The sequence below is a fragment of the Salminus brasiliensis genome, chromosome 2, assembly GCF_030463535.1.
Source record: "Salminus brasiliensis chromosome 2, fSalBra1.hap2, whole genome shotgun sequence".
In the NCBI taxonomy this organism is placed as follows: domain Eukaryota; kingdom Metazoa; phylum Chordata; class Actinopteri; order Characiformes; family Bryconidae; genus Salminus; species Salminus brasiliensis.
In genome coordinates, this window is record NC_132879.1 from 51,761,993 (window position 1) to 51,783,969 (window position 21,977).

Consider the following 21,977-nt stretch of genomic DNA (forward strand, 5'->3'; position numbering starts at 1 on the left):
ACCAGTGGGGTGAAGACTATTTTTAGGCCATCAATTCTGTTAATGTTCGAGTTCTCAGCATTTTTTTTTTTAGCATGGTCAGTCACATGAACTTTACGACTGTGTCTGAAATTGGGTGGTGGAAGACGCTGGCGTCCAGGGAGCGTAGTTTAGGGTATGTTCTTAACTAGCTTCACCACCACCTGATCCACATACACTGTTAAAGGAAAGGAACCTACTAGAAAAAGGTTCCCTGAATGCTCCTCAAAGCACCTTAAGAGGTTTCTCCACAGTTTCAAACTAAAGAACCTCTAAATGTTCCTCAAGGATCTTATATTTTTAACAGTGTAGAGAGGTCTATAAGGTTTACACCTTACATTATACAATAGCTAAACTACCAAGTATTTGAAATGTCTTTAAATATTACTAATTATTAATATTTAATTATTATAGGTTTTTTTTTACTCAATCCCCCCCTCACAAATTATCCAATCCACTTGTTAGCGCCCCAAAGCCCCCCCCCCCCCCCCCCCATCACGTAATGCTCTGATTCTGACATATGCACAACCAGCCACCAGCACTTTTCAAACTGCTGCCAATGCAACGTCACCAACGGCCTACCCCAGGTACCCAGCTCTGATGAATCAGCTAGCAGATGCTTGTGTTGACCAGCATCACACTGAAGTGATGTGGGAAGAAAGAGAGCCATCGAATCACCCGGAGAAAGCAAGGCCAATTGTGCTCTCTCCGACTCCGGCTGCCGTTGACAGGCAGCATGACCTGGGATTCGAACCAGCGATTCGAACTGTCGATCGGGTCCTAACGGAAGCGTCTTAGCCTGCGGGACCACTCCAGTAAGTTGTTATGACTTGTTTATGAGTAATTTCTGGCGAATGCTCTGGCGAACGCTCTGCCTCCATCTACGTACTACACCACTACGAGGAAAAACACAAGATGCAGGTGCAGTGAAAAACATTCCTCTGCCTGTCCAAAGAAGCGTACCCTGCACACGGGACCCCCTCCAGGCACCTCAACGTCTCGCAAATTTGAGGAAAGCTTTTACCTCCCTCTCCACCTGACATCGCTAAACAGCTTACAGCACTGTGCAGCAATTCACACATCGCCAGATAAACCTGCATTAATGCAAGCTGCTACCTGGTCCTGAGCTCTTTTCACTACGTCAAGTGGAAGAGGCTTTTTGTCAGCTTCAAATATTTGCTCAAGTCAGGCTTGCACCTCACGCACAAGCCCCTCGGTCTCCTCTGCCCTGAAGCGCCCTTTCACATTTCAGTGATGCACCATTTTGTGCTTAGCGCAGCTGTTTAAGAGGTATCAGATGAGTAATGTGACTGCCTGAGAAGATTCTCGTTAATCAACACACCTTCCCTATTCGCATTCCACTTCACCCAACCCTACCGAGTGCAGCGTGATTATATGACTGATATTTGGCCACGCCCTCAGACCCCTGCCACATGTTGGAGAGACTGCAGATCATTGCGTTTGCTTGGCAAAAGATCTAACATCTTACATAAACCCTTTCATTGCCAGGGCTCATATTTAGGCATACGCTTTATTTGATCACGCTCATATCTATATATGGACAAAAGTATTGAGACACAACAACAGCATTATTTGGGTGGAGTAACTGACTCTACTGTCCAAGGAAGGCTTTGTACTAGATTTTCGAGGACCTCCTCACATACTGGATGGAGCACCATCCATCAATCCAGAGAACACAGCTCCACAGCTCAATGCTGGGGGGGCTTCATACCGCTCTAGCCCACACCTGACACACCTGTCATGTTTATCTACACCAGAGAGTCCTATTCTAGTGGCTGTACTTCTCTACAGGGACTGTAGACAGACGTACAGGTGGAAGGGGTGTCCACAAACATTTGGACACATAATGTATGTATGTATGTGTGTGTATATCTATATCTATATATTTATATATACATAAACCATTCACAGAGATGTAATACAGGGTCACTTACAGACGGGTGGCAGCTCGTACTCCACCTCCAGGACCACCCGCTCCCCCACATTCTTCAACAAACTAATGATCTCGTCATGACGGAATTTGGTCAGGTTGATGCCGTTCACAGACTTGATGTAGTCCCCCACGTTCAGCTGGTCGCTCCTGCGGTAAGAGACGGAAAGCGGCATGATGGGAATGATTCAGGCGGGACAGAAAGAGGAAAGCGGTGGAGGAAAAGGGTACAAATTAGGGGGGGGTGGAGGGTGCGAAGAGAGAGGAGCGAGAGACATGACAGAGGTGTGGAGGTTGGGTGGGGAAAAGCAATATCAGGGAAAGGGGAAGGGGAGGGGGAAAACAGAGAGAGATGAGGAGGAGATGAGAGTAGAGTCAGGTGAAGCGCTGAGCTTTGATAGCTGCTCTGAGAAGATGAATAGAAGGCTTTGTTCTGAGGAAACATTCACTGAAGAGGATGTCACAGCGTATTCTCTCTCTCTCTCGCTCTCTCTCTCACACACACACACCTACATTTCAAAAGTACTCCAATTTCCAGCAGAATATTGACAGATGTGGGGGAAAAAAACAACAAGTGTGATTTGGAGCAGCTATTTCCAGTGTTTGTCAAATCTGCAGTGCAAATGGCTAAAGCTCCATGCTAACATGGTGTGACATTGCCATTTCAAGTATTAACACCACATTCAGCGGAGCTCTTCAACTCCAGTCTTGAAGGGCTGCAGTCTGGCACAGTTTAGTCCTTCCCCTGCTCATACACACCCACTAAACCTGACAATTCACACATGAGCTGAAGCAGGTGTGCTTAAGCAGGAAAATCAGCCTCCAGAACACACTCAGAAGTAAAGCAGGCAGTTGTGTCCACGCCGGGGATGATGTTTATCTTTAATTACTGAACCCTAGTAAGCATATAGGATTAGACTGTACACAGATGAGCCGTAAGATTAGCACCACTGACAGGTGAAGTGAAAAACTTGGATTATCTTCATCTACAGTGGCTTTGGCGAGTGAAGAGTCTAGTTCCTGAACGGGATGAAGGTGTTAAAGCATAAGAATCTGAGCCACTTTGACAAGAACAAAACTGGAGGACAACTGGGTCAGAGCATCTCCAAAACATCAGGCAGGTTTTGTTGGTTTTTCTTCTGGTATGCTGTGAGGAATGGACAACCAGTGGACCAGAGACAGGGTCATGGGCATCTGAGGCTCATTGATGCGATCCATGGAGGCCCCACCTCACAACATGCAGGACCTAGATACCACAGGACGCTTTCAGAGGAGGGTCTTGTGGAGTTCATGCCTCGAATGGTCAGATCTGTTGTGGCGGCACAAGGGAGACCTAGTCAATCTTAGACAGGTGGTAGTAGTGTCATGGCTGATCGGTATATAAAACATCACTGCTGTCCTGCAAAAACTCCAGGTAAGAACAGATGCTGGTAAACATAAATACAGTAGAAACTCCATCACATGTTTACCTGATTTAACAGCATTAAACACTGGATTACCAAACTAGGAGTTGGATGATAACTGTAAATAATAACTAGACTCCCACAAGGAGAGCGTTGGAGAAATTTGATGATGTCAACAGTGATGTCAAAACACCACTTTTTGTAGGAGGTTTATTTATTTATTGAATATTGAACATGTCCTCAGTGATTTACTGAGGAAATTAACACTTACTGCCCAGATAAGGAGCTTTTTACCTCTAAAACCTCTGCACAGGACAGTATCTTTCATTGTTTTTATGTACAGTCATATGCAGACGTTTTTGTGAACCCATACATCCCTAATATACACTGATCAGCCATAACTTTAATACCATCTGCCTAATATTAGCTATGTCCCTCCACCACACTGATCTGACCAGTCAAGGCCTGGAAACAAAAGACCTCTTAAGGCATCATGTGGTATCTGGCACCAATACATTAGCAGCAGATTCTTTAAGTCCTGTAAGTTGTGAGGTGGGAGAGGTGGGTCTCCATGGGTCTCCCCAAACCTGTTGCTGGTTCACCGGTTGTTCTTTCTTGAAGCACGTCTGCTAGGTATCCTCAGGACCTTTGGAGACGTCACCCAGTCGCCCAGCGATCCCAATCTGGCCCTTGACCAAAGTATCTCAGATTTTTATGGCTTGGCCATTTATCCGTGGTACTAATGTTATGGCTGACTGAGGTACACACAGGGGCATGTGTGAAGGTGAAGGTCAGCATCCGGGTGTGTGTTTTTGTTGGGCTTGAGTGAAATGGAATGTGTGCATGTGATTCAGAGAGTGAGCGCTGATGGTGTGTGTAAGTGTGTGTGGGGAGGTGACCCCTGAGTGTGCTTTGAGCAGCCTGCACGTGCGTGTGCGCACACACACACATACACACACACACACACACACATACACACACACACACATACACCCACAGCCAGCCAACAGGGAGGAAAGAAAGAAGTCCAGCTTTTCACTGCATTGATTTATAGAGTCTCTGCTCTGCAGCATACAAACACACATACACACACACATACACACACACACACATACACACATGCATGCACAGACACTCCTCTACTCCCCAAGTAAACCTCAAACCTGATCATTTTCATCCAAATCATCCAAAACAGACTCACATTAAAGTGATACTTTGACACAAACTCAAACTTTTTCCCCCCTCAACCCAAAATGTACACCAAATTCAGACATGTTTGGTCTCTGAAGTTCACTTCTTATATTTTGCACTGGATTCACAAGGCTAATGTGGCTAAAAATAATAAAAACCAATATACACCAATTAGCATCATGCAAACTAAGCGTTTTTACTGAAATGACTTTGACTTGACATTTTATTCCGAGTAGTCCATTAACTTTTATGCATGCGCTAAATGGTGTACATAAGCTTGCATTACTTGTTAGCTACATTAGCCTACACATGCACTACACACTACATATGGGGTAAGGGGGAAACCGTGCACTGAGATCTTTGCTAGATAAGCCCGTGCTCACCTGGCCGCGATGCCGCCCTGCCGGAGGTTGGAGACGCGGGGTTTGCCGTCCTTGTCGATGCCGCCGGACACGGTTAGGCCTAGGGTGGTGCCCTCCTTCTTCATCAGCTCCACGATGCTGGAGCCCTTGAATTCGTCTACAGGATGGAGAGGGGAGGGGTTAGAGCAGGAGCAGGACAGGCAGAGCGGCCAGCAGCAGTAGAAGTGGCCAGTAGCCGCCATACTGCTCCTGGCTGCTCTCTGAAGAGTCTGGGTCTTCCCCCTCTCTCTCTTTCTTTCTCTCTCTCTCTCTCTTTCTCTCGCGCGCACGCTCTCTCACATACACATGTACGCAATATCCCTCTCTCACAGCTCTGACCGGTAATTAGAGAAACACTCGAGAGGATTGAGGCAGAAAGGGAGAGAGAGAGAGAGAGAGAGAGAGAGAGAGAGAGGCAGAGAGAGAGAGAGAGAGGGGATTTCTGAGAATTCAGAGAAAATGGAAAAATAAAGATGGGGAGCAGAGTTCTGAGAGCAGCACGGCTCAAGCAAAAAAAAAAAAAAAAAAAAAAAGGAGGATGTCAGAAAGCACGGGTCTCTCTCCCTCTCAATTATTGCTGGTCAGGCAGACACACCCCTCCCCATCCTCTTTCCTTCATCGATGTGCTGTCATTCAATCCCTCCCCGAGATCATCAAAGCTACATTAAACTGGGAGGCCTCTTCCCCCTCACTCAGACCCCCAACCTCCAGCTGCTTCAGCTTCCCTCAGTTCTTGCTATTATTTCTATATTACTAAAATATCTGCATTTTCTAACAGGTCTCCAATGTATGATCTGCACATTAATAAGCTATGCAAAGCCATGTAACTGTGGGTGATGTTGCTTTTTTACTGCTACAGATGGATTACAGTAGTCTAGCTTGTGGTAATATGCAGGTCTGGACTCACGTAATTACACGAGTGTATCAACATCTATAACAGATTATTGTCTATTAAGGTTATGGTTGAAGATGTGTAATAAGATGGGACCCAAGTTTCCTGGTCAATTTTAGATTTACCCAATTACCCAATCCACTCGTTACTACTCTCCGCCAATCACAAGTAATGCTCCCGACACTGAGAGGGTGAGGACTGACGCATGCATCCTCCAACGCATGCATCCTCCAACGCATGTGCAACCAGCCTCTGCCTTCTTTTTTTACTGTAAAGTTAGATTTTCTCATTCTTCGTTATTTGGCTGCTGACAGATCAGCAAGACAGTCGGTAACCCCTAAAGCTGCAACAGGACGTTGGCTAGATGCTTCCCGAGTGCTTCCCCTGCATGTCTTTTGCAGCGACGGCCCGCTGCTGCTCAGAAAATGATGAAATGTCATGAAATCGCAACTACAGAAGTCTGCAGAGGGCTTTTAATTTGAAACGATGGACGCAGGAAGTGGAGACATGTGACGACACCCAAACCAGTCCTGGCTTCTCTACGCACCCGGCTCACTCAGGCAGGTGGGAGAAAACGGATGACTAGGTGGTACCATCATGTTGAATCTGGGTAAATGTGCAGATAGCAGTGCTATGGGAAGGTCCAAAAGCAAGTTCACCTCGGAAGCTTCCCTAGATGACCGTTTGAGGGAGAACTGAATATGGACATATCACACTCAGTAGCAGTTTCAACAACATGGGCCCAAGCCCATCCACAGCCCCAGCCCCAGCCCATCCACACAGCCCCAGCCCATCCACAGCCACAGCCCCAGCCCATCCACAGCCCCAGCCCATCCACAGCCCTAACCCATCCACAGCCCCAGCCCATCCACAGCCCCAGCCCCAGCCCCAGCCCATCCACAGCCCTAGCCCATCCACAGCCCCAGCCCATCTATAGCCCCAGCCCCAGCCCATCCACAGCCCCAGCCCATCCACAGCCCCAGCCCCAGCCCATCCACAGCCCCAGCCCATCCATAGCCCCAGCCCATCCATAGCCCCAGCCCCAGCCCATCCACAGCCCCAGCCCATCCACAGCCCCAGCCCCAGCAAAAGCCCCAGTCCCAGCCCCAGCAAAAGCCCCAGTCCCAGCCCCAGCAAAAGCCCCAGCAACAGCCCCAGCAACAGCCCCAGCCCAATTAACTGTTAGGTCACTTTTTATAAACTTCAGCAGAAGGAGTTTATAATGGACTGACATCCATAACCTGGTCCTTCAGACATTTCTTGCTGCACTCGAATCCATACACAGAAAAGGAACCGCAAATAGAAAATGCACCAATATGAAACTTCTGGACCCATACAGAAAGTCCAGAACTAGCACTTTGCAGAGGTCAACACAGATACCAGTAACCAACCACTTCAGTGTTCTGCCCCATGTTCGTTTGTTTGGATCATACAGAAGCCTGAATGAGAATAGCGGTAATTGAAGTCTTTAGTGAGTTCATCGCTGTAATTCAGTTGCACCTTCTTCGCAGACTGCAGGTCTGTAGTTATTTCCCGAACCCGCGAAACAACACTACTAGCATTTTTGCTATCTCAACTGAGTGCACACTGGGATGGATTCTAATTATCAGCCATCATTCAAGAGTTGGACCAGTAGTACTAATCACATTTGTCCAGCTAGACTGTGAGTTACTGTGTGACCTATCACACACCTCTATCGCCCTAACTGCACTGATTCACTCCAGTGGACAGATCTGAAACTTGCTCTGAACAAGGCCATATGGATTGGGGTGGGAGAGGGATGTCAGAACGAGCCCCAGGGCAGACAGGGGTCAGTGGGTTGGTCGATTCCTGACCTGCCCTTGAACCGGGTCTGAGGCCACACCGTGAAGGATGCTTCTGAATGCAGAGAGACAGGGCACTCCCCGTTATATATATATATATAACAGAAGCAAATAAATAATATAAATAAACAAATAAATAAAACCCCACAAGACAACACACACGCATGTGCAAAAAACAAAACCATCCAAATAATTTCAAACATATTCCTCACATAATCAATAACCACTGATCATATGTCCACTGTAGTCGCTCTTGCATGATTTGGTCAAGCAGTGGCCCGAGCCAAAATTAACACATGCAGAAAATAGAAAGTTGGATCATGGAAATGGACATCCTGCTCTGCGTGGAATCTCCAGACTGTTCTCTGGTTTGTTGTTGTATCCAATAATAAAATAATAACAATAATAATAATAAATGAATCTTTGAAAAGGAGCCATTAATACAGCCTATTAAGAGGCCTGTAATAAAGCACCGGCAGGCCTCGTTGTGTGTGTATGTGTGCGTGGTGTGTGTGTGGTAGCAACAGCAGCAGCAAATAAACACCTCATCCTGAGGAAAAATGAGACTCGATACTAAAGTGAGGCGTTTCAATCGATCATGTGGTCGGCGTTTCAGACCGGCCTTTACAAAAAATGAATAGTGGAAAAAGCTTCTTCAGTTTGCGCCGTGGCTTCATCTAATAAGTTGATTAAAAATAACTCTCCTCGGCCGAGGATCCACCAGACAGCGAAATTACAGAAGAACGGATTACAAATGTAACTGTCATCGACGCCCCTTTTGGTTTGGGCGAAGAATAAATTGTGGGCCTGTTTCGGAGGGTCTGTGACGGTATTAAATTAAGCCCACCGTACGCGACGCACACCACCTTGACTTTTAATGGAGAAAAATGTGCTCTATCAAAACAAAACGGCAAAATGAAATTACAGTAAATGACTCTCCCAGTTTTTCATGATGGAGTTTTTCCTCTAATCTGACTGAATGATAAGGTTGCTCTACTGCAAGCCAAACCGCAGATACATTACATTACACTAAATGCCTGCTGTATTACAGCTTTACATGTAAAAAAAATTGCTCTCCTAATAGCTCTGCATGATAAAACTGTTCTTGTGCAGTAGAATCCCTCTCCGAGCCAAACGACACGCAATCACAAAACCTCCGCTGCCAAAATAAGAGCCCCCATTATATACATTACACAAAATGACTGCCGTACTGTTGCTTTGTCATTTAAACCCCTAAGGAGCTGAATGTATTGATTAGAAGGGGTGTCCACAAACATTTGGACATATACTGTACAAGATATGCCTGCAATAAAAGTACTGCTAAAAGAACAGGACTTCCTAAAGCAAATAAACATGAACCTGTTGGCATCATGCCAAATGCCAGGCAAGGGCTAGCATTGAGAGGTGTCCATGTTTGGAGGTTGGGCATGAGGTGGGGTGGTGATCATGGTACACCCTGACCTCACTTATGCTTGTGTCGTTGAATGTAATCAAATCCCCACAGCAATGCTTCTCCAAAATCTAGTTGAAAACCTTCTTCCCTGGACAGTAGAGACAGTTACTCCAACAAAAAAGCTGGATAAACTCATTTTAAGACCCTTGATTTCAGACGAAATAATGAATGAGTAGATGTCCCAATACTTTTGTCCACATGTATCAACCATAACATTAGCACCATTGACCGGTATGATAGTCTTGGGGAATCTTAAGGGTCAGATTATGATGGGTCAGATTATGACGACTGCCAAAACATTAGGAAGGTCTTATGGGGTTTTTTCTGGTATGCAGTGGTCAGTACCTACGAGAAGAGCTCCAAGAACGGACAACTGGTGAACTAACGTGATCTATGGAGGCCCCACCTCACAATTTACAGGACTTCCGAAAGGATCTGCTGCTAACCTCTTGATGCCAGATACCACAGGACACCTTCAGAGGTCTTGTGGAGTCCATGCCTTGAATGGTCAGATCTGAAACTCAGTATGAGGCACTAATGTTTTGGCTGATCCGTGTAAATACCATTATCCTCACTTTATTACACATGTATAACCATAAGCTATTAAGACAAACAGCAGATAGATCACCAGCAGTTACATTGGTATTGTCTGATTATTAATATGTAATTACAGTTAATACAGAAAATTATAAAAAAATATAAAAAAAAAATAAAATTATTAAAACAATATAAATTAAAAAAGAATTCATATAATTATTTATTTAATTATCAATCCTGTAATATAGTACAGCTAAAATAGGTTACACTAAATAAATGCTGTATATATGGCTCTCTTAACCCTCTCCAAAGCCAACCACACCCAAACCACAGCATCATCAGTACCATCCATCACCACTCCACCACCATCAGCAGCTGCAGCAGGGCCCTGTCATGCAGCTGCGCCAGCAGGCCCACTAGAGGGTCACCCAATATCCCAACACTGAGTGCCAGCAGCCAGATAATATGGAGTGACTGTGTGTCATTGCTCCATTATGATCATTGTTAGGTTGTGCTCTCAGGGCTGGCTGCCTGGAGACTGTGGCGCTCAGTTCACTAAAGGTTTAGCCCAATATGCTGCTGGAGCCCCAGAGACAGGCCCTCGGTGCCGGGCTGAGATGAAGCTGAGCTCCAGGCGCCGGTGGGACAGGTGTGCAGGATGATAAGTTAATTCCATTACTTGTTCCTCGGCCTGCCTTTTTCTATTTCGGCCCCCTCGTTCCTTCTCACCCTCTCCCTATGCTCTAGGTAATGCTGAATCGCCTGACAGCGTTGCCACGGTGACCAGAGGAGTATATTTCAAGGCAAAAGGATCTTTTTTTTTTTTTTTTGGGGCATGAGAGATGATGGACAGAGGCAGAAAAGAGGGGGGAGGATGGTTGCGGACCCCTTAGATAGAGAGCTGGACAGATACACTATTTGGACAAAGGTATTGGGACACCTGTTCGTTCACTGTTTCTTGTAAAATTAAGGGTATTAGATAGAAAGAGACAGCGAAAGACAGAGAGAGAGAGAGAGAGAGCGTGAGAGAGAGAGAGATCGTGAGAGAACGAGGAGGAGAAGAAATTAAGTGTGTAATTAATGACCCTGTTTATGAGCAATTAAGAAGAGCGTGAAACCCAGCGATGACTTTGCTGACGTGTGCCCTAGCACTAAGACAGGGATGATGGAGCAAGTACAGCCAAGAAAGTACGCTAACAAACATCAATCAAATGTCGCTGAATGAACAGCACCAGCAGACAATACAGTTTAATCTCCTCTAATTCCAACCTGACCTGTGATTACTTACAGAATCTGGGTTGTTTAGCATATAGTACCAATCATAACTACACAAACGTGCAAATGTAAATGAACCCCTGAACACAGAAAGGCATATTACACACTACAGCATATTCCTCAGTAACTACAGGGACTTCTGCACAAAGTGCTGTGGCTATTCTTTTGTATTTTCATAGGCTCCATTACACATCAGAACACTCGTAATAAACTGCTCACACAATGGACAAGCCGACCAGTGCTTTCAGATGGGGGTGAATACTAAAATAAGCACAGCAAAAGATCTGCTATGGAACGGACCATGCTGATTAGTAAACGTACCTTTTTTTGGTGTTACTTCCCTAAAAAGAGAATTAAATTAACCAGGTAACCCACCCACTCACGATGCTCCCGACACTAGGAGGCTGAGAACAAGCAATGCCTCCTCCGATACATGCGAAGTCAATGCATCATCAGCTAACGGGCGCCTGTGTTGCCCAGCATCACAATAGGAGTGATGAGGGAAGAGCAAGCCAACTACCCTCCCAGACAGAGCATCAGGCTCCGGCTGCTGATGGCGAAGCAGCATGACCCAGGACCCAGGATGTGAACCTGCGATCCTCGGGCTGTAGTGTCAGCGTCTTAGTCTGCTGAGCCACTCGTACCCTCACAGTAAGACATCCTGACATCCTACTGATCTCACTTAAACATGCACCACCACACACACACATTATTTGGAAGATTAATAAAGTAATCTTTTAAAACATTAATCCATATAAGTGGTGATCAATAACAGAATCAATAATAGGCATGGCATCCCATAGGCATTTTAGCTTTTGCAATAATGAGACTGATATTGAAACATTAGGCACTGGCCAATTTCAAAACCACTGATCTTATTTTTAATTGGAGCACAAGACAAGCATCTAATGCTGTGAAAAACTGCCTGTGGGAAAACTGGATATTCCCGGATATTCTGTGGATCAGTGGCAAGCGGGACGTCCTGTCAAAAGGTCAATTTCTCGTCCTTGCTTGATGCAGTGGAATAAACCACTGATTTCTTTATTAAACAGGAAGGGCTAAACACTTCGACTATCACAGGTCAGAGCAGGCATACATATTTGCGAACAAGGCCTGCCGCCGTAATGCCATCACCATGGCAATGCTCGCTGCTGTAGGTTACGTTCCAACATTGCAGCAAAAGAAACACAGCAGAAATGGTAGGCTATCATGCTCAAACTGCTCAAACTACTCAAACACTCCTCCAACCTCCAGTCCACTACTACCAAAGTGTGTGCTACGTCAGGCTAGATTCTTTTACAGGATTTGATTGAATACATTCTTTTTTCCTCCAACATCCAACCCAGCATTTTCTGCTGATATCGACCCGCGACCCATAGCCATCAATACTAATATGACGTCTCTGATCAATAGTGAGTCCCAGTACAGAGCAGGGCACTATACAAATCACCAACTACACAACTACCTTTTCTCTGAAACTCTGTAAAAATCAACACCAACTGGATTACATGAAATATACTAATATCAACAGATATTAATGTATTAAGTTCAGTGCCACAAAAGATCTTTTTACAGGGCTTATTTTGCCTGACGAGCAACCTGAAATCCTGGAAGCACCCAGATAAACTGATAAGCACTCTGATAAATATAGGGGTGTGAGAAAATATCGATATCGTGATGTGTTTTGCAATATTGTATCGATATATATTGATATATATTGATTCTCAAAAACTCTATATTGATTTTTCATTAATAGTTTACATGTGGCAGGTCATTAGCATTGCCTTTAAGCCCTGACCGCTAGATAACTGCTAAAGTATAGTACTCAGAATTCAGTCTTTAGACTGATGATTTTAAAACTAATGGTGGAAGAAAGGCCATATCGCATTGCTTACAGTTCAGGTTGCTATTGTATGAGATTTTGAACTTAGATGGTATGAGAACCACCCCGAATATCTAGTTTATTTCTGTAATATATGTTGTGAAAGTGAAAAATATAGGACGTTTTACTGGATTTCACCAGATTTGACCCAGAAAACAGTGGGAATTTTCATTTATTGTATCAAACAGCAAAAAAGCTTAGTTTTATTTGCCTAATTTCCTGCAAAGCGACTACTGAGAATGCACACATTGTGATAGTGATACTAAAATGATATATTGTGCAGCCCTAGGCAAATAACCGTCCATTTTCATACCACTGTATACATCTCATAGGCCAATTTCAAAACCAGTGATCTTATTTTTAATTGGAGCACAAGACAAGCATCTAATGCTGTGGAAAACGGATATTCTGTGGATCAGTGGCAAGCGGGACGTCCCGTCAAAAGGTCAATTTCTCGTCCTTGCTTGATGCAGTGGAATAAACCACTGATTTCTTTATTAAACAGGAAGGGCTAAACACTTCGACTATCACAGGTCAGAGCAGGCATACATATTTGTGAACAAGGCCTGCCACTGTAATGCCATCACCATGGCAATGCTCGCTGCTGTGGATATTCCCGGATATTCCGTGGATCAGTGGCAAGCGGGACGTCCCGTCAAAAGGTCAATTTCTCGTCCTTGCTTGATGCAGTGGAATAAACCACTGATTTCTTTATTAAACATTTTCATACCACTGTATACATCTACTTACAGTCTACTTAGAGTATAATTCAATATACGGCAACACATCGAATCATAACCTCCAGAATTGTGATACACATCATAACAACAGGTTCTTGCCAATGAACAGCCCAACTAAAAATATTCTTATTGTCGTCATCACCTCTTTCTTCTAATTTGGGTGTTATATTAGAAACACTGGCATCTATTTGTGATCCCAGTCTGGCATTATAAAGGTCTTCACAGGCTTTGTGAGGAATATAAATATCCCACACCCATGAAAGAAGAGAGGAAAAGGCGAGTGGGAGAAGTCAGGAGTTCTTACACAATTCACATATCACCACTTCAAAGGCCTGCAGAATTCACTCCCCGCAACTCATCAAATTAATAACTCAAAGTGACAATTTTCCATTGGAGTCTGAAAGTTCAGATATTTGCATTTAATAATTAATTGTCACTTTGCTGATGCTCTGTCAAGTACTGGCTAGACGTTATTAAATTGAATCTCAAAGCTCCCATTCTAGTCTTCTAGTCAATTTATACAGCCCTTTCTTCATTCGCTGGGAATACAGTGATGCTTTGATTGCAGCTCTATCTGTCCCTGTTAATGTGCTAATTTTAGAGCTATGAATAAGAACGGCAGCACCGCTGCAAGAACTGGACCCAGAGTTATAGTGGACAGAACATACACACACAGGCACACTGGTGATACCCTGCAATCCTAATTTTACGATTAATTACATTGTATTCTTGGAAATTTAGTGACTTCCGAATGGAATCGGCAGATTGGAAAAATGGCCATTAGTATGTATGTGCCTGACCGCTGAATTAGTGGATTAGTAATTAGGCTGGCCCCAGCCTCATACAAAAAAAATTAAGTAAAGCCACAGCCTGTGTTAAACTAAGTAACATTCATTCTTTCACCAGCTCTATCCAGGAAATACTGTCAATTATTTTTTATTAAATAAAAAAATTAAGATGCCACCCTTGAAATCATCAACTGCATCCAAAAGTCTGGCGGCTTCCGAGTGCTTGCATGGGAGAAAACTGCAGGTTTCTCCTGGGGACTGGCAATCGGGAAGTCCTGTAGCAGACTGAAAGGTCAAGAAGATCGACTGAGGCATTCCTGACCTCCAGAGCTGACCTCAGCAGCCATCACCACCACAACCACCACCATTCGGACAGAAGATCCAACCAACCAAGTGCACTTACCAACCGTTCGTGATCTGATGTGCAATCAGTCAATCAATGTATCTTTTAGAGAAAATTCCACAAAGCTGTGCTTCCCAGACTACTTAGGTACAATGCCTCCCTCTGGAAACCAGCTAGAGCAAACCTGAGCTCCTTCACATTTGGGCAAGTAGCAGGACCATGGACTTCACAGCACTAGTAGATGCACATATTGCCTGCCAAACGGGCCTTCACTCAAATGCATATCAGGGGGCTGGGAGATTTCATGTCCGAGTCATTCTCCAAAATGAGAATCCTCATGGTTCCCCAATGTTAACCCAATGATGACTGTCACCGTAAAAAGCACAATAGCCTACAAAACTTGCAAGTAGTGATATATGGTGATGATTTTTTGATCTTGGTTGCTTAATAACACAATATTATGAAGCAATAACTGAATACCAATGTCATATTGTCCTGTATTGGGATGACTGTGTGCATTACATGGACAATACAGGACATTTTACAGACATATGTCTGAATATGTGATGTTTTTCCATAATCAGCATTGCCAACTGCTGACTAACCAAGCAATCTTTGCAGTAACACTCATTTGCTTAGAGGCACTCCAGCGCACATCCCAACGCTTGAGCAGGCACACTAAAACATCAGCTGCATTAATCCCCTCCTTTCACCATTAGCCCAGTATGAAGATTTCAGCACTGACGTCAGTATCTACAGGGAGCAAAGGCTACTGGGAGATTTATTTTCAGCAGAGGACGGCTGCTAACTCATGTACAGCGGCCTGGAAGAGAAAGTTCCAGCAAGTGGTTCCTCATTTATCATGAAAGTTTCAGGCAGGCATACAGGCAGTGCTGTGAAGCGCCGTGTTGCATACGCAGCAGCCTCCAGGCCCAGCCTCACCACTCACCCACCACTGACAGCCCACAGCCCCTAGAGGAGTCTTCCAATCAGTCCTCTGCACAAGGACGTTTCAATTCAAAACCAAGTCAAGACGTCCCTGGGTGCGCCGTCCCCAGAGTCCCTCCAAAAGAGCTTCACAAATGGCTGCAAATAAAGGGCCCATGGATCAAACTACAGCTTAGTGGTCCTCAAAGTTCTCAGTAAAGGCATATTTTTAAGGGTGTTCGTTTTAGTTACGCACCAAGAAGGTAAACGTTACCTATTAAAATTTTGCGTTGTATTGGTGGCACATCCTTGGGGTGTAAGGAAATATCGATATTAAATATAATTTTAATATAAATATGAAATATTTCTGTATCCAATTTTCAAAAATACAGTATTGATTTCTAATTAACATTTTACATATAAGGATTGGTGGGGGACAGCGGTTCAATTGATCTTGTGTTTAAACCTCGACCACTAGATGGCAGTGTTGTACTCGGCCTTCCAATCCTAAACCTGTTCTGATTGGATAAAAATGTTTATTTTACTCAGATTTTATGCAAATGATAGTGTTTTTTTATATTATGACAGTTTTTCTAAAATTTGATTAAAAATAAGTGCAATATAATCGACTTGCTCACAGTATCGCTCTATACTGAGTCGTAACCCCTGTATCGTGATACGTAGCGTAATATACGTATCGTATTGCCATGTCATCTGGGATTATCCAATCAGAGCAGAATGGGAGGGGATAGGGACGGGCATGTTCCCGCACTCAAACGACTGGTGTTTTGGCCTGAACATGCACAGATATTCTAGGGTTGGGGGGTCTTCTGACTGGAACAACGGTTATAAGCATTGAGAAGATAAGATGGATGAGAACTTTGAAGATGCCACAGCCATCCATGGCTTTGCTTTCTGCGGGTGAGTAGGATGACCCTCCATCGCCCCTCGCCACTTAAGGCGACACTAGCCATCATGGGAATCTATTATCTGATGTAGCAGAATCTGCAGCTGCCGTTCTCCTACAAGCACACTGTGTGGTCCAATGACGTTGCGCTATAAGCAGCTTATTTCATTCGAAGGCTTATTAATGGAAATATTCTGGCAAATATTAATATTTAGGGTCGAAACATTATACTGTGTATTACATTTGATAGAATCAGTTTTTTTGTTTATAAAACACAAAATATCAAAGAAATCTGACTGAAAAAAATGGATAGCCAGTGGTTCCCCCAATGCCAGCCCTGGAGACCCCTATATTATGCACATCTAACACACCTGATTTAACTCATTAACAAGCTCCGCACCTGCTGAGTGTTAATGTAGTAAAATCACAACACAAATGTGCAGAGCATGGGGTTCCCCTGTAAAAGGTGTTTATCACTGCCTTGGGACGATGAAGACTTTGTCCAAATCTGGGTGCTGGAACACAGCCACAGTCATCTACAGCTGGTCCAGTTCCTACCCAAAATAGAAACGCTGTACAGACATTTCACATGGTAAGTTCCTCCTGGGCCACATGTGGCCCAGAAACCTTTCCTGTAGCAGCTTCTAAAGCCGAGACAGATTTGGCCCACAATAACACTTGCAATTGCTACACCTGACCCATAAGTGCCTGAATCATCTACTTTCCTGGGATGGTAGTTGACATAGGGGGCACTACATCACACCAGTCATCAATTGGCCAGATTCCAAAAGCACACTGCAGACCTGTTGAGGTGTTAAGAGGGACGAACCCAACGGTAGATGTCCTGGCAAGAAGCTGACGAACCCATATTTCTTTAATAAGTCTTTAATAATGACATAACGTGGCTCGTGGCTCTGCCCATCAGACTGAAAACAGATTCCACAATTTGGACAAAAGTATTGGGACACCTGCTCATTCATTGTTTCTTCTGAAATCAAGGGTAATAAAAAAGAAGGTTTGATCCTGCTTTTGTTTTTGTGGGGGAATAGTCTCTACTGTCCAGGGAAGAAGGCTTTCTACTAGATTTTGGAGGAGCACTGCTGTGAGGATTTGGTTGCATTTAGCAACAAGAGAGTTAGTGAGGTAAGGATGTTGAATGATCACCACCAAATATTGAATGGAGCACCACCTATCATTCCAGAGGACACAGTTCTTCCACTGCTCCACAGCTCAATGCTGGGGGCTTTACACCCTTCTAGCCCACACCTGGCATTAGGCAGCATGGTGCCAATAGGTTCATGTTTATCTGCTCCAGAGTGTCCTATTCTATTGGCAGTACTTCTCTACAAGCACTAGACAAGATTGAATATTTGTCTAACTAATTGTCTAATTCTCAGCTGTTTGTGTTTACTCCAACAGGTCAAAAATCAGGTGTGTAGAATATTTATTTTCTATGTATGTAATTAAATAAAAAAGCTTTACGTCGGTCTTGTTTGCATTATTTAATTATCATTTATTTATGCATTTATGCCCTCCATTGCTGGCTTGTTGCTGTATTTGACCAAACGCTGTCCTGCTCTTTTTAATCTCAGGCGCCGAGCACCGGTCATTAATATGCATGAGCTCATTGACATGTTGGTTTAGCTTTGCTGTCGAGGTCACGTGCAATGAATAAGACCTAAATACGGCGCTGCCTGATGTTCTTTGAAAGCCCAGTGTAGGCCGCATCACAGGTTTCAACTCCAGGTCCTGGAGTGCTCCCTGACCTGCAGACTCCACAAATCCACTTCAGCAGTGGATGAGGCTGTTGTTAATGAGCTGATTCGTTGAACCGGGTGTGATGAGGGAATGGAAAACACGAAAACCTGCAGGGCCTGAGAAGTCTCTGAACCTTCTACATGGGTCTACATGGGTCTATAAGCAATAAAGAACTACGTTTGTAATGGAGAAGAACGATGTTATGGTCCTAAAGAAGTTTCACTTGTTGTAAACATGGTTCCTTTATAGCTCCTCCTTGTGCTTTCACAACAGATCTGACCATATGACTTCATGGTCTTGCATGGACTCCACCAGACCTCTGAAGACATCCTGTGGTATGTGGCACCAAGACCATTAGCAGCAGATCCTTTAAATCCTGTATGCTGTGAGGTGGGGCCTTCATGGATTGCATCAATGAGCCTTAGGTGCCCATGACCCTGTCTCTGGGTCACTGGTTGTCTTTTCTTGGACCAGTTTCGGTAGGTACTGACCACTGTAGACCATGTTTTGGAGATGTTCTGAGCCAGTCGTTTACCCACTACAGTCTGGTTCTTGCCCAAGTGGCTCAGATTCTTATGCTTCCCATTTTCCTTGCTTTTAACACCAACATCACCTTAAAGCACTGACTAATGTGGCATCTACAGATGTCTGTAGATGAAGAAAATGCATGTTTCCACCTACTAGCATTACATCTGACTGGTGTATATTGGTGCAATTCATGCAGCACTGGCTCTGGTTTCAAAGACACACCACATCGTGTCATCAGGTTGCGTGAAGGTGAATGCTGAATCATTTACAGTCAACAATTCCTCCATTTCCTAACCCTCGCGCTCTTTCCTTCAACTGCCCTCTCATCTGCCTCTACTCTCTCCCTCGCCTCCTTTCACTCACACATTCTCTCTCTCTCTCTCTCTCTCTCACACACACTTTCCAGGCTTGCAGATTCAGTCAATGCTAACATGGCATTTAAATACGCGCATTTCCCGCAGGGATGCGGATAGGGAAGATGGAGCACAGCTCTGAGACCACTCTACTCACGCATGTGTGAAGAGTTCATTTCTTTGTTTAGGAAGCTGGCTAAGCTTTGGGACACCCCCGCCCGCCTCACCTCTGCTTTACATTTGCTGAAAGCGGCTGTTTCAATTTCCCAAGAACGCGTATCGCCAGAACAGGGAATGGGAGTGGCCCACAGCGGGTTCGTTTACACAGATTAACACTTCGGCGCGAGGCAACAATGTTTTAATTCAGTCATACATATTCAAACGGAGACGCGAGAGCTAAATTAGACTCTTCTGAAATGAACAGTGGGGTTTGCGGTGCAGCTCTGGTGAACCAAAGAGAGTAGAGTGATCATTGTATTGGTGGGGTAGGAGCTGGGGGTTGCCAACTACGACTTTCTTTAACGTAGTTTTTAATCTGGCCTCCCGTCAGCAGGAACTCTACGTTTTAGGTGACTGAAAATGGAGGTATTTGAAAACACTCTCCAGGGTGAAGCATTCTTGGAAATCGCTGACATCGTGTAGTTTACTTGCGAAGGTTTTTGTCTGCGAACTGGGTTTGCGTTTTCATTACACTGAGCACACATGCTTTCTGGCTTCTATTATAAAGAGGATATATTATGAATAACTCACTTTTTGTTCAGTGCGTGTTCGTACACTTGGGTATCTGGAGTTTCTACCAACCCACAAACTGTCAAATAAGAGAACTCTGAGGAGAGAAATCAGGGAAGTCAGCCTGTAGTTCTGATATGGCTCAGCTCCCTATGTCACAAGCTATCTCATATAGAATTATTATTTAGATCGGCTGGTGACGAGTTTAATCATAACAGTGTGGAATACAGTGTCAATCATAACAGTAATGCTGCAGTAAAAACACACAGACTGAGCAGCTGTCTGTGAGTGGAGGGCAGAGTTATATTAGTGTGAGGTGTGAGAGTCTCATATGGACACGGGCTGAGGGTGCGAGTAGGTCAACCCAGATACGAGGACACAATCCTTTATTAGTCCCACAGTGGGGATTTTACAGTGTCACAGCAGCAAAGGGATAGCAAGACACTCAGTTATAAAAAGCAGATAAATATATAGCAGTTTATATACACAAATATAAATAATAAAAGTCAAAAACTCTAAAGAACAAAATGAGGAGACCGGCCACTGGTTGGAATTCTAGTTAGGCCTAAAAAAGGCGTCTGTTTACAGTTAAGTTCTACCCTTGTTAGACAAAGAGAAGTCCCGCTAGTCAACAAAATGAGCCAGTTAGCTTGTTGGCTACGTTGTGAGAGGAGTAGGGAGGGTCAACAATAGAGGCATCCTTGAATTTGTAGTCTATTCAAACTAGCCGAGGTTATTCTTGAGTAAATAGCGAAGCACTTTTGTGAGAGCGTCTGCTAAATGCCATAAATGTAAATGTAATATTATGGCTCTGGCTAGACTGTGTCAAAATAAAAGTCACTAATATGAAAGAAGTAAGACATATTGACAAAGTGCTTTCACGCTGAAAAAAAATGAAAAAAAAAAAGAATAAAAAAAAAATGAATAATAAAAAAAAAAATATATATATATATATATATATAAAATTTTAAAAAATCTGAAAGAACTGATCAAGGAAATCCTTCGTTTTTAACTATTTTTTGGGTTTAACAGGTTTTTTTTTTTTTTAATGTGCTTATATTTGTCCTCATTGTTAGTAAATACATCAAACAATCTCAAGCTAAATGTAAAAGCTGCTTACATTTTGAGACCCGTTTTCAATTTCAACCAATTCTCTTCTCATTTCATCTCATCTACAGCTTCTACATCTTCCTGGTACAACTAAAACACTTCTTTCTTCTTTTTTTTTTATTTTTATTTTTTTTTACAGCTGGACTATCTGAGTTTATCTGCAAGAAAACTGATGTCAGATTATTAAATACAGTGAATTTTAATATCCGAATGCTTTCACAACTGATATAATGAATTCTACAAGTCAGTACTATAAATAAACACTTGGTCTGGTCTAGGAGAAAGGCTTGCTGAACGCTCCCTGCTTCTCCTTTCTTATATCAATCCACCAGCTGCTGGATTTCCTGAGGATTTTCCAGCGAGCGTGGGAAGGAGCACCTAGGAACTGTAAAGCCACATCTTTTTTCGCTCTCTACTCCCCACTGCAGTAGGTAAGGTCTAGGACGGGAGATCCTCAGTCAGCTGCTCCATGAAGCCCGCTTCTCGCTCCTCGCTCCTCGCTCCCACCATTCCTCTTTTAAACCAGCATGTTAAAAAATTCAACACAGCTACACTCGCTGAATGCATTAGAAGCCTTCAGAGAGCTAAAGCAAGAGGAAAGGGAGTCCTATTTTCCTCCCCAAAGCCATTCTGCACTTACTGAACCAGATAACTTATGTTTAATGCAGGCAGTCCTTGAAAATGGAATCATTATTTGATTCGTAAAAAGCTAAAAAATGGTCGCGCTTCCGCAGCGCAATGCAGAAGAACATACAGGCGCAAACACGGAAACGGGACCACGACCAAAAAACACGGCACTCAGTGCAGTTCAGCACAAATCGCAGTGAATTGCTAACGTACCTGGAACAGTGGATATTTCAGTTATGCAACAGAAATGCTTGAAAGGGTAAAAATCCACATTCCTTATATAAGCTATCATCTGAAAGGCATCTTGAAGGTCCAATGCTTACCAGAGAACAACACGAGCA

The 21,977-nt window shown here is 43.9% G+C and overlaps 1 protein-coding gene across 11 annotated transcripts in view; it reads right to left on the reverse strand.

Moving 5' to 3' along the window:
• grip1 (glutamate receptor interacting protein 1) overlaps positions 1–21,977 on the reverse strand; it is a 396,612-nt gene that overhangs the window by 101,289 nt on the left and 273,346 nt on the right. For all 11 annotated transcript variants that reach the window (XM_072673118.1, XM_072673122.1, XM_072673123.1 and 8 more), the window contains exons 3-4: positions 4,947–5,082; positions 1,974–2,119 (exon numbers count right to left, since the gene is read on the reverse strand). In XM_072673118.1, the coding sequence (XP_072529219.1) occupies positions 1,974–2,119; positions 4,947–5,082 (282 nt within the window). The remainder of the gene's footprint in view (positions 1–1,973; positions 2,120–4,946; positions 5,083–21,977) is intronic.